At 44.5% G+C, this 12,630-nt stretch overlaps 1 protein-coding gene across 2 annotated transcripts in view; it reads left to right on the top strand.

The window, feature by feature from the left end:
* Positions 1 to 12,630, top strand: part of RALGAPA2 (Ral GTPase activating protein catalytic subunit alpha 2) — a 110,987-nt gene that overhangs the window by 54,928 nt on the left and 43,429 nt on the right. For both annotated transcript variants that reach the window (XM_068416331.1, XM_068416322.1), the window contains 7 exons: positions 158 to 226; positions 394 to 531; positions 1,046 to 1,229; positions 2,219 to 2,987; positions 3,296 to 3,367; positions 4,361 to 4,484; positions 5,477 to 5,632. In XM_068416331.1, coding sequence (XP_068272432.1) covers positions 158 to 226; positions 394 to 531; positions 1,046 to 1,229; positions 2,219 to 2,987; positions 3,296 to 3,367; positions 4,361 to 4,484; positions 5,477 to 5,632 — 1,512 coding nt within the window. The remainder of the gene's footprint in view (positions 1 to 157; positions 227 to 393; positions 532 to 1,045; positions 1,230 to 2,218; positions 2,988 to 3,295; positions 3,368 to 4,360; positions 4,485 to 5,476; positions 5,633 to 12,630) is intronic.

Raw genomic sequence — 12,630 nt, 5'->3', positions numbered from 1 at the left:
TCATTAAAACTTTTTGTTTCACTTGGACGTTGATTTCCAAGGGCCGTTAGATACTTCTAAGAGAATTTAACCTTTTTCATACCCTGTTCAGATGAAGTTCATGCTCTTTATAGCGCAGTAGTTAAACATCCTTCTGGAATTTTGTTTCTTACTGTAGATCCTTGTGGCCACTATTGCATTTCTCTTGCCGAGTGCTGAGTACTCCTCCGTGGAAGCAGATAAGAAGGTACGTCACTGCAAAGAGCAGTCTCCATTCTTTGTGCTGTTTGAGACGGTTATTAAATGAAGTCGCTTGGAACCAGAGTCGTATTTTAAACTTTCAAACTCATACCTTTAGGTTTGGGTGAATTTAATAGAGTACACCTAAATACTGTGTTACGTGTTTCTGTTTAGTTCATAGTTTCACTGCTGCTTTGCTTGTTGGATTGGTGTATGGCCTTACCCATGAAAATGCTGCTGGAGCCGGTGTCTGCTGGTGGTCTTGAAGATCAACATGCATCCAAAGCTCCTCTACTGGACTATATTTACAGAGTGAGTCTGAGGAATGAGCATGCTTTGTTGTGTCTAGATGTTTAAAGATGCCTTTCACAGATCCTGTTAGGCACAGAAGTGTTTTTAGCAAGCTGTAGAAAATCATGAATTCTCCCAGTCTAGACAGAAGTCACACAGATGAGAAGTTGGGAGTGTAAAATGTTAAGACGATAAGATCAGAGATGTAGAATAGACAGTCGACGGTGAGGAGACAAAGGTAAAATGCTTACAACAACGAGCCAGGGAAAATAATCTTTGCAGAAGTATTTGAGTTATGTGAAATGGGCTGTTAAAATACAAAATAAGTCCTGAATCGAGCTGTTAAAGTACAAAATCAGTGCAGACGAAGAGTGTTATTTTTAAAACGCTGTATGCAGACACAGATGTTTTTTGTAGCATCTCCTGGCTTCCACAATGTAAACTTATGGTGGGTCACTCCTCAGTGAATGTGTTGAAGTGGGTGCTGCAATGTACCCTTCATTGCTTCCTCAGCGTCGTGCTCGTCTCCTCGCAGGTCCTGCACTGCTGTGTGAACGGCTCCAGCACGTACACTCAGCAAAGCCATTACGTGCTCAGTCTGGCGGATCTCTCCTCCAGGGATTACGACCCGTTTTTGCCACTGGGGAACGTCAAGAGCTCCGAGCCATCCCAGTGCCACTTGTCCATGGATTTGGGCAACCTGCTCACTGTTGCCGAGGGTAAGAGTTCCCAGAGCATAGTGAGGACCAGCACGTCAGCATTCAGCAGCGAGGAAATACAGCTTTCCAGGTTACATCTCTTCATTGAAAACATGCTTCTCCTTACTGCACGTAGTAGCCGTTCCCTGAAAACTGGTACTACTTATAATTTAGTTTATAGAACTAAATTCAGCAAATGAGATAATCCCCAAATCGAACCTCTTTCAGAAGCATACAGCTGCCCTTCTTGAATTTTTCAGTAGAAATGACTCCACTGTCATAGATAATTTGCCTGTTCTGAGTGATTTGAGAATAACATGTATGATTTGGACCAAATTCTACAGCTGCATGAAAACACTATAAACTAAAGAAAAATGGTTTTAAACTGAATATGAACAAAAACTGGAAATTAGAAGGTTTCTGGCTATAAAAGGGGTGATACTCTGGAACAGCATTCCAGTAGGAGAAGTGGAGACACAATGTGACTCAGAGCACAATCGATTTATGAAATAACTGATGTATTTGGGCTGAGGGGAACATCTTGGGGCTATCCAGAAAGACTCTTCCTGCCTCATACAACAAACTTTACCACCGTGCTGCTGTTTGTAGTTGGATCTCTGGTTTCCCTTTGCTGGTTGTGCCCTGTCCCTCTCTTGCTGCGATTGCTGTGGGGGTGGCTGTGGGAACACAGGCAGTAAGGAGAAACACCCTGAGGTGCCAGATGAGTCTGTAGTGACAGCAGGCGTTGTGGGATCAGTGTGAAGGACTTTGTGTGTGTGGTACGGAGACCTGGGTGTCACAGTAGGCTAAATGTCAAAGGGCAGGTGGGAAAATGAAATAAAAATGGGTGGCAGGTAGAATTTCTTGGAAGGTGATAATTTCTTGAACAGGAAGGATTAGAAGGACAGCTAAGGCAAGCTTCTGAAATACGACAGAAATTTGCCGATACTCTATTTTAATTCCCTCTTGCTGCTCTTATTGTTCTGTTGTCTTTTCATTGATCGTTTTAGAAAAAAGGAGGAGGAATTTAGAATTGATACCTTTAACGGCACGGATGGTTATGACCCACCTGGTGAACCACCTGAGCCACTACCCGCTCAGCGGAGGCCCTGCCATTCTGCACAGCCTCCTCAGCGAGAACCACGACAACTCCTACGTGGAGTCCTCTGAGCTGTCCTCAGAAGTCTTCCGCAGTCCCAACCTGCAGCTCTTCGTGTTTAATGACAGTACTCTGATATCCTACCTCCAGATCCCCGCAGAGAGGACAGACGCTGAGCCGGCAGCAGCCCCCTCGGACGTGAGGGTGATTGTCAGAGATATCTCAGGGAAGTACTCCTGGGATGGCAGAGTGTTGTACGGCCCTTTGGAGGGCTGCCTGCCGCGGCAGAGCGTGGTGAACGCGCTTGTGATCTCGGGCAACCCCGAGCACCACTTCATTCCCCAGAAAGGTATTTCTCAGGTGGAAGAAGGAGAAGATGCTCTCGACCAATTGCTGGAGAAGATTGGTAACACCAGTCCCGAATGCCTTCTACACCCCCAGCGAAAGCTGAACGAGCCGTCGCCGCCACCCTTTGGCATGAGCTACGACCAAGAGAGCGCGATCACTGAGGCCCTGATGAGGCAGAGCGCCCAGGAAAGAGAGTATATATTTAAATGCAGCTCAGACTTGAGCATGAAGGTGGCACGTCAGGAAGAGCCACGTCCTGCTGAACCTCAGGCGTCCTTTTATTTCTGTCGGCTGTTGCTAAATGACTTGGGAATGAACTCCTGGGACAGAAGGTAGGAAGGGAGGATTCAGAACACGTTTACAATACTCTTACTCTTCTTCCCCAAACGTGTGCACGCTTAGGAAAGTAAGAATTGCATAGCTGGGTGGTAGCCAGAGCATACTTCTGAGCTTTTACAGTGCCTGTTTTGGTGATTATTTTAAATAGACATCTATAGATTGTTTATAATAATAATTCTAAAAAAATCATTTGAATCATGCTAATTTGATTCCCTTCTCTTAGGTATTTGAGTGACAAAATACCGTGTCTGTGCTGTGTTGCATTTTCCTTCAAATCTTTTTTTTTTTAATATATTTACAGAAAAAGCTTTCATCTTCTCAAGAAAAATTCAAAATTACTGCGAGAACTGAAAAATCTGGATTCCCGCCAATGGTAGGTGATATTTACTGAACACACCACTGCTAGGGGCGGCGTTTCCAAAGAAAGAACAAGTATGTCACCAAACCCAAAATTCATTAACATTGCGTGTGCTAGCAATACAAATATTTGTGTGAAAAATGGATTGTTTGTTTCTAAAGAGTTCTGGAGCCTGAGTGGACACACTATTTTCACTGGCACTATATACACAGGATTCAAACTCAGTAGCCAATAATCAGACTCAGCGACCTGTTTCCTGTTTTCTTTAGCTCGGAGGGGAGGGATGAAGTTCCAATATTTTTTGCAGCCTTGGCTCAACTCACACGAAGGACTATTTTCTGCAGGATGATCCCTGTGTCAAGAGCAGTGTCTTGAGGGGTAACCTCCATACACATACTCTGCAGCCAGGTAGTGGCAGAGTTCTGGATATTAGCTTTTATGTTTCATTACTTGACATACAGCTATTGGAAGAATGTCTGCAGCATTGCAGAGTTCTGATTTTCTTATATCCCAACAATTTTCATACCGAATCCACTCAGCTTGTTTTCAAAGCAGCCAGCTGTCACTGTCAGCCTTGTAAAACTCAACCCAGGCTCTGAAAGTCAATAATGCTTTTTCTTTCTCATATATCATCACCCTGTAATTAAAATTCTGTAGGTCACATTATGCTCCCATTAACACCTGTGCAATCTTACTGTCTGTGGCGAGGTTGCACAGATGTCAGTGGTTAACCCTGTAACTGGAACTTGGGCAATTCTATTGCTGATGTGCGGGAGGAACAGACGTGGCTCTGCGCTCTGAACGGTGGTGTCTCTGCAGTGTGGTCATGGGGGGAAAAAACTGGTGAAAATACATTTCTTCAACCAAAATTGAGCGATGTAAATGATGAAATGGACACGTAGAGTTAAACATGGTCACCTGTTCATAGCTTTTGAGCACAGGTGATCTAAAAAATAATTTTGAGCTAAAACTTCTTTAACTTTTGTTTATTTTTATATCTAATTCCAGCCGTGAAACTCACAAGATCGCAGTGTTCTACATTGCAGAAGGCCAGGAGGACAAATGTTCCATACTATCCAACGCAAGGGGCAGCCAGGCATATGAAGATTTTGTTGCTGGACTGGGCTGGGAGGTAATAGTCATAAATTTAGGCAAGCTAACATACTGGAAAACAAATTGCTTATAGCACTGCACGTTTTTTTAATTCTCAAAAAAAAAAAGAGATAAATTTTAATACTCACTGATATTTAGCAGTACTTAAAAGATCACCTTTTTAGCAGAGTGCTGTAAATCCACCTGCCACTTCTGGACGAACGCATCCTTCCTGTTTCTGGTGGGCAGGTGGGGCTGCAGTGGATTTTCTGCATCATTAGGAGCTATAGCATAGTTTTACCTTAATTTTAGCTCCTTTTAGCCCTTCATGTGGTCAGACCACATACCCAACCACAGGACTGCTTTACGAAGGACGAAAACGTGGGTTTAGTTTGCATTGTTGCAATGGTGTGTCAGTAACCTAAATGACATGAACAGGTATGTTTTTTGGGAATATAGAGTAGCTGCATTTCATTTAGATTTGGATTTAAGTGACACAAGGTCTACAGGGAGAGGCGGCGTCCTCAGTTAGACTGATGCATTGGGAAAGAAAACCAAGCTTTTGGACACAGGCTTGTCTTGAGAGAGGCATTTCTTCTGAATAATTTCCTAGAATAATTTCTTCTAAGGTTTTTCTTTTTGTACAAATCTTCACTTTCTTTTGCAGTTTTTCTGATTGTTTATATTTTCTCTGCACTTCATGATTATTCCTCGCAGTGTGTGCTTTGAGCGGGCTGGCTAAGCCGTGCGTAGCCCTTTGAGCAGCTGCGCATGACAATGCTTTTGCTTCCTGCTGGAAGGTGAAATAGCTGCATAGATAATGCCTCTACCTGGTTAAGAGGTGTTTGCTTTCAGTAAATGTCAAATACAGGAATGGGAAACAGGCAGATCTAATGCAAAGATCGCAAACCTGTAGGGGAAGGCGACAGAATTTTAGAGGGGGTAAATTCACCAAGCGTTGATATATAAATAAGTACTGATTATTCATCAGTCTTTTAAAATCTCTTCTAATTATGACTTTCAATCAATCAGGTTGATCTTTCAACACACGGGGGGTTTATGGGTGGCCTGCAGCGCAATGGCAGCACAGGACAGACGGCCCCCTATTACGCTACCTCTACCGTGGAGATCATTTTTCATGTGTCTACAAGAATGCCATCAGACTCAGACGATTCACTGACCAAAAAGGTAAATAAGTTGCTGTGTATTTCAAAACATTGTAGTCTGCAAGTGCTTAAGTTAAAGTTCAGAGTGAAAGCAGGTTGTGCTAACTGGTCCTAGCAGGCCATCCTTGCTGTGCCACATGGCGCTCTGCAGCTAGATTATCTGAATTAAATGGCATCTAAATTCTGGATTCTGAAGTGCAATCAACATTTCCGTGGTAGCCTCAAATACCACCATTAGTAATAATATTAGCAGTAATTTCATTTGGATGTTGTCTGCCTGCCAGAACTGTTGTAGTTTGGTACAACAAAACAACCAAATGCAGCATAATAAAACCCTACAGGTGACTCGTCCAGCGTGTAACAGAAAAGAAGTGAAAAAGAAGTGACAAGCACAGTCCCAAAAGCAGCCAGCTGATATTTAAAGCCATTATCCAGTTAGTCACAATTCTGACAAGCAGACTCTGCTTCAAAGATGGCCAGAACCCAGCCCAAAATTTTGGTGGTATCAGCACTTAATCATTTGTCTTTCCTAACAAGGAGTGATTTGAGATTATCGCGCTTGCCAGCTGCTGCTTAGAGTCAAAGATTTTAGGTGCATGCCAAATCTTTGCCTTAAGATCAGCATCTTGTCCTACCAAGGTTGTTAATGTGTGTTCATAATGCTGCTACAGCCACCCGGTCTGCCATGTGATACTATATTGTGCTCTGAAAATTATCTATAAATATGTCACTGAGTGATTGTGTTTGTTGTCCAGTGAGTTTCAAAATGACATGTGCTTTTCCTCAAAGTAAAAAGGTGGAGTTTCTGATTACTGGTCCTGAAAAACTGCCCAGCATTTAGTAGTAAAGCTAGATCCTTTCTTTTTTATTGTGATATCTGTCATTAAAAAAAAAGTCAACAAAATGACACGTTTCTCTCAACTCATTATCTCCGTATTAGGAGATTTACATGGCTATGGAAAAAATGTCAGCTGAGTACTTTAGGGTAGAGGCTGTGGTACATATTAGGAGGCTGTACAGTCTCTGCTGCTTTACCAAGGTAGGACTATCTGTGTTTTTATTGTTCCTGGCCAGTATTTATCCAGCTGCTAGTTAAAAACTCCAGTGATGAATGCTTTACAGCTTCCCTAGGCAACATATTCCTATGCTCCACTTTTTGTACCATGAGAAAATTTCTTGTGGCATCTACTTTGCTTCGGTTTAAGCCCATTTATTCTTACCCTGTTCCACGTGGATATGGAGAACAGATTGTTTTGCAGTAGGCTTATTCATGTTGGAGAACTGCTACCACGTCTTTCCCAGTCTTACTTTTCCTACACAAATTGTGGTCGTTTAGTCTGATCTTCCCTTGTAAATCACAGCTCCTGGATTTACGGAAGCATAGCAAAGGCAGTGAAATAGTGTCTAGGTGTTGAGTAATGCATCATCTGGGAGAGGAGAGAGAGCACAGTCTGACAGAGCTACCACGAGGGGGAAAATGGGTTTTAATTGCAAACAGTCTATTTTACTAATTCTCCTAATTCCCACCCACGTTAGGGATTAACACAGACATTGAGAGAGCCTGGTTGTTCTATTTAATTGTCTTCCCTATGTTTGCTTCACAAGAATTTCTTCTTTGGGAGAAACAAAAAGCAAAAGTACTTAGTAGTTGCCAGTCTCCAAGTCTTGAAGCGCTAGGAAACGAGGCCAGCTCCAGTACGTATTAGCCACAGAAAATACCACAAAGTAATTGCTTTAAGACTTAAAAAACCCCTTAAATCTGCTATAGGAATGGAACCCTGCAGGGATCAAACTGTGTATTCCTGTAAAGAAGGACAAAGCTCTGAGCACCCTAATGGACCTCGGGAGCTGGCCCCGCTGTCAGCGGTGGGTTGGACCAGATGACTGCCAGAGGTCTTTTTTAGTGTATAATCTTCCATGGTCTGTGCTTCTGCACAGAACAGTTTCATTTAATTTGTCACAGCTCTTTTGCAAGCAAGCATGTACTTCTGTGCAAATTAGCATAGACTTCTTAACAAATTTTACAAAACTGCAGCTAGAAGTGGAGGCAAGATGCATCTCAGAAGCACTGTAAGATTTCTGGAAGATTGATAGTGCTCTAATTCTTTGAAAATGCTGCTGGATGAACTAGCCTGCATCTGAAAGCAGTGTTTTGGGCATGAGTCTATATCCAAACCGCTTTTAAAGCCAATATTAAACATCCTGCAAGAACTCTTACAACCCTGGAAGAGTCAATTTCTTGAAATTTCATTTGTGAACCTTAGCTGTGGAGGCCATATACTGAAGTACGTAAAGGCAAGTACATTGATGCTTTTGCAACTAAATTCCTCAGTCCACAGAAGCCCCGTGTTGATTTTGGCAGCCATTGCATGTGCAGACCACAAGTGGCGTGGGTGCTTGAAAAGAAACACGTGCCTGCCTGCAACATACTCGTGTTAAACAAGAGGAAGATGCATTTATTTCCGCCAGCTGTGGGTACTGCGCTGGTGAATTCTGTAACACCTGGTTAACAGAGTTGTCATCAAATGCAACGTTGCTTCCGAGGTCGGGGCAACTCTCAAGACCATCACACGTACTTTGGTCCTTCCACATGCTCACTGAAGTGTTAGTGCACGCTGGGCTCAGGTCCTCACCTCAGACTGTCGGGGCAGTGTGTCCAGGTTAAAAAGGTGATTTTAGATTTATGCTTCTTTCTGTTAATGCTGCTTTTTCCTAGCAGTGTGTGAGAGGAAGGCAGGTGATGGTGGTGTCAGTCAGTGCCTGCTCCACCTCAGTGTTTGCTGCAATGGAACTATATATGGTGGTAGAGGACAGTGTTACTGGGAGGAGGAAATTTTATCCTGTTGCCAAGCAGGATGCAGTGGGGGCCACAGCTTTTTTCCTTGCCTTCCCCCTGCTTCCATCAGATGGGGTTGCATGGGTACTATTTGGCATCTAAGGTCTGAAATCTTTGTCATTTCTGTGGTTTCTTCTCTGCTTATTTTGCCTATAGACAGGCAAAAAGAATTCACCACCAGTCAGTGTGCTCGGCTCGCCAGCTCCAGAGCTGAACAGAAGGTCTTACCACCTGCTGGCCAAGGAAGTAGTACAGCAGGCCATAAATTCTGCAGGCTGGGGAATTAGCAGATGCAGTAATTTTATTTAAATACGTTATTATGGTTCTTTATTTTTACTGAACACAAGAGGATAAATTCATTTGTGGTATCAATTCACAAGAGTAAGTGCACTTCCACTGAGGATGAACCCGGCCCCTTATTTCTGTGCACTACAGTTGTAATTTGCAGTTTGTGTTTCTTTATTTGAAGTATATGCTGACATACTACATTGCTTATTTGGCGGGGGGCTCCAAATAAGCCTTAGCCCTGAAAGAAATCTTTTCTAGTGGAATAATCAAAACTCAGCTGCTATCTTTTGCTGCTCTAGGGTTCAGCATCGTTGGCTCTAAACTTTTTTTTAATCTGGCTGTCTTGTGGCAAGAATGAAAATCAATCATAGTAACAGCACCCTGCCATCCCCTGTCGCCTTCTACCTAAATTGTACCTAACGGTTTAAAAACGAGCTGCAGCAATGTTTAAGTGATTTATTCCCTCTTCTCCATTGTCATAGCAGAACTTTTTCAATTCAGAAATCTGGTTGCAACCCCATACTGAACTCTTGCTCCTTCGCTGCAGAAATTTGTTAGCTGGAGCTAGATTAGATTTTTAGCAGCTAATCTGACTGCTGTAGGGGTTTGCAGAGTGGGGACAGAGCTGTGCTATTGGATTTGTCCAATTCATTTGACTCCAGGACTATAATTGCACTTATGTCTTACAAGGCTTTTATAGCCTAGGGCTGGCGAGCAGCAGAAAAACAAATTGGCAGTGATACAGTAAGAGTGAAAGGGAATGAAAGGCGCACATTATCAGTCTGCAGGCAGCCCTGCTCTGGCAGGAAGTTTCTTGGTTAATTTACAAATAAAACTTAGATTTTAGGATGGGTGCGCTGTCAGGCAGACAATGGGGACGTCAGGCCCGCCTGTCACTGAGCGCGAGCAGCAGCCCTGCCTCCCCGCGAGCAGGAATCCTTCAGCCCAACAGACGACGGCTCTGCGGGGCCAGCTGGCCGGTAATGCAATTAGCGGGGAGAGGGGGTCAGGCCGCGAGGTGTGCGCCGTGGGCAGCGTCGGCGCGCCTGGCAGGCAGCGTGCGGGGACCCTCGGACCCTCTGAGCCCTCGGGAGCGGCGGCGCCCGGCGAGGGGCTGGCTCTGACGCCCGCCGTGGGGCTGGGGGAACGCGGAGCAGCTGCGGTGAACGACGGCGGAACCCACGCGGTGACCCAGCGTCCAGGCGTCGGACGCTCGGCGGGGCTGTGGCCGAGAACGGGTGTGTGCCGTCCGTGTTAGCCCAACTGCTCTGGTGGGCAAGCTAAAAGCTCCTGCGCTGTCAGCTCGGGGAGGAGAAGCCATTGCCAGTCCAAGGCTGCCTTCCCCAAGCGTTGGTAGAGAGATCGCTCGAGTCAGCGATAAACTTAAAATCTGACCACTTGTGGTTGGTTGGTTTTGCTTTTTAATAAATATCTTATTTCCTGGCTGCTTTGGGAGTTTTTTAAATCTGGTTTTTCCTTCCTTCCTCCCCCCAAACTGCATGGAGGGCAGCGCGTGGGACTCTGGCTCCAAACGCATCGTCTCTGTTGCTGTGGACCTTTGGCAAAACGTGCTCACGTCCCGCAGGGCACCGGGCCTGCCCCACAGCTTCTGTTTGGAACGAGCAGTGCAGGAAAGGAGCAGCTGGTTCATTGTCACTGATAAGGTTGTTATAATGGTTTTTATCAGTGGAATTATCTTGCAAGAACAAATATTTTTGATTAATACCAATTTAATATTTGTAACATTATACCTTATAAATGCGACGATTAAGGATGCGTGACTTCAAAACAACGGCAGGTACTAACTCCAGCTTCACAATGAGTTACTGGCATGCCATGAGGGTTGTAGCAAAGGTTGTAATTTATTCTCACACGATGTTTGCACGGTTTTGAGCTCGTAGCCATCGCTTCCATCCCAAGCACAGCGAGCCTTGGCTGATCTCACTTCTCCCTGTTCACTGAATTTTGTTGTCTTCGGTGTGATATAGGTACAAAGTGTTGTGGGATTCTTCAGCGTGACAAGTATTTGGTTATTATCAAGTGCAGAGCCTTTTCTTCCCAGTTTGTTGTTGTAGAAAGAGGAGCCGTGTTCAGTTTGTGAATTGCCCTGTGCCACTGGATAATTGCATCACCGCACAGAATTCTGTTCCCGTATTTGTTTGTTGGGCTTTTAAGAGCAGAGGTTGCTAAATACCGCCGGCGTGGGCTCTCTCTGTGTCGGGCAGCTAGTGCCAAGGCTCCCTCTGGGATCAGGATGGGCTCAGTTGTGGGCCCTGCTCACACACCCCTCGCCGCGGGGCTGCTCTGGGCGCAGCTGGGCTGGGCTGGGTCCTTCCCCGCTCGGCGCTCACAGAAATGACAGCTCGGCTCCGCTGCGTGCGGAACAGCCGGGCCGAGCACTCAGGTCCTCAGTGCACATAACCTGGTGTGCACACAGTCTTGCAGCCACAGAGTCCTGCTTTTTTAGGACTCAACTTTACATCTCGCTTTTAATCCCTCCTGAGGTGACCTGGCTGCGTCTGCCCACAGCCAGGGAAATCGGGGTTGTGTCGTGCGTGTTAAACGACTGCTTCGTTTTGTGTGTGTCAGTCTGCGCTGACAGGAGTATTGGCTTGGGTGGTGCTTTATTTTTACTGAGCAATTAAGAAAATCCAAGAGAAGGCACAGGACTCAGGGTGACCATGAGAGCAGTAATTTGTGCTGGGCTTTGTACACGTCAGAAGCTCTGGTAATATTGTTAATGTTTCCGTGTTTTTGTAAGACAGAAGTGGTTTCTGTTTTCTTCAGACAGAACTAGAAATGTCTTTTATTCATAGGTGGAAATAAAATACAACTCTTTATCTTCTGTTTCATGTAAAATGAACTGAGAATCTAAGCCACTCTGAACTTAGTTTTGTTGTACTCCGCTAGAGTACAAGCAGTAAGCAAAGGTCATAGCTGTAACTTTGCTGATTCTCATAACTATTATGTTTTTGCCATGTTTCCCTTACAACTAGGGCACGGTTTGGCACCCAATATGCAGGAGTGAAAGTCTACTTTTAAAGGCAGTGCCTGGTCCTGAAGAGGGGACATTCAGTGGTACAACATGGGCTGATACAAGGCGTGTGGAGATCACTTAGTTGTTAATTACCAATGAAAATCACTACCTTTTTTTTTTCTTTTTTCTTCCCCCCTCCTGCACAGAGACAGTGAGGAAGGCAGAGCTCCGAGCTGGCTGCTTTGTTAGGTCTATTGTGCACATTGTTCCAGGGGCTAGCACCAAACTGGGGGGGGGGACACGAATTGGGGGCGGGGGTGTCTTTTAGGCTTTAAGTGGGACTTAAATTCTCTTTATGCTTCGGGCTGGCATTCTGCGTGTGGATTAAAATTTAACTTTCAAGCTTACAGTTGAAACTATTGTGCGTGGCTGGTACATGATTGCCAAATACTTTTTGCCATCTGTTAGATCCCCTCCAGTTCCTCCAGTAACAAAGCAAACACACAGGCTTTCAGATGCGTTTTCTGTACGTCACGTTTAAATTTTATCCATATTTTACGGAACTCTGCTCCAATAAAAAGGTGACTCCCACAGCATTTCGCATCCTTCTCTAATTCACACTGCCCAGATATTTTGCTCACATTTTCAAACAAAAGTCCTCTCCAGACAGAGTCAGCGGGGAGATATTTGTAATATAATAAGTTCAGTGATAATGGTTCATGATGGAAAGTTTCTTGACATCCTGAGTCAAGGCGTTTCGTATTTCTGTGACAGCTACCTTATTGTAGCTGGAACACGATGTTCTGTTGGTTAGTGTTTTGTTCTGGTAATTCAGATTTCCATCTTAAATTATTGTAGGTGATGTACATTTACATATTGTGCTAATGGCTAGTTTGATAATTACTTAATTAAGCCATCA

This window comes from Nyctibius grandis, chromosome 1, assembly GCF_013368605.1.
Source record: "Nyctibius grandis isolate bNycGra1 chromosome 1, bNycGra1.pri, whole genome shotgun sequence".
Lineage (NCBI taxonomy): Eukaryota > Metazoa > Chordata > Aves > Nyctibiiformes > Nyctibiidae > Nyctibius > Nyctibius grandis.
Note: the sequence above shows the minus strand (reverse complement) of the source record. Positions and strands in the feature narration are given on the sequence as shown.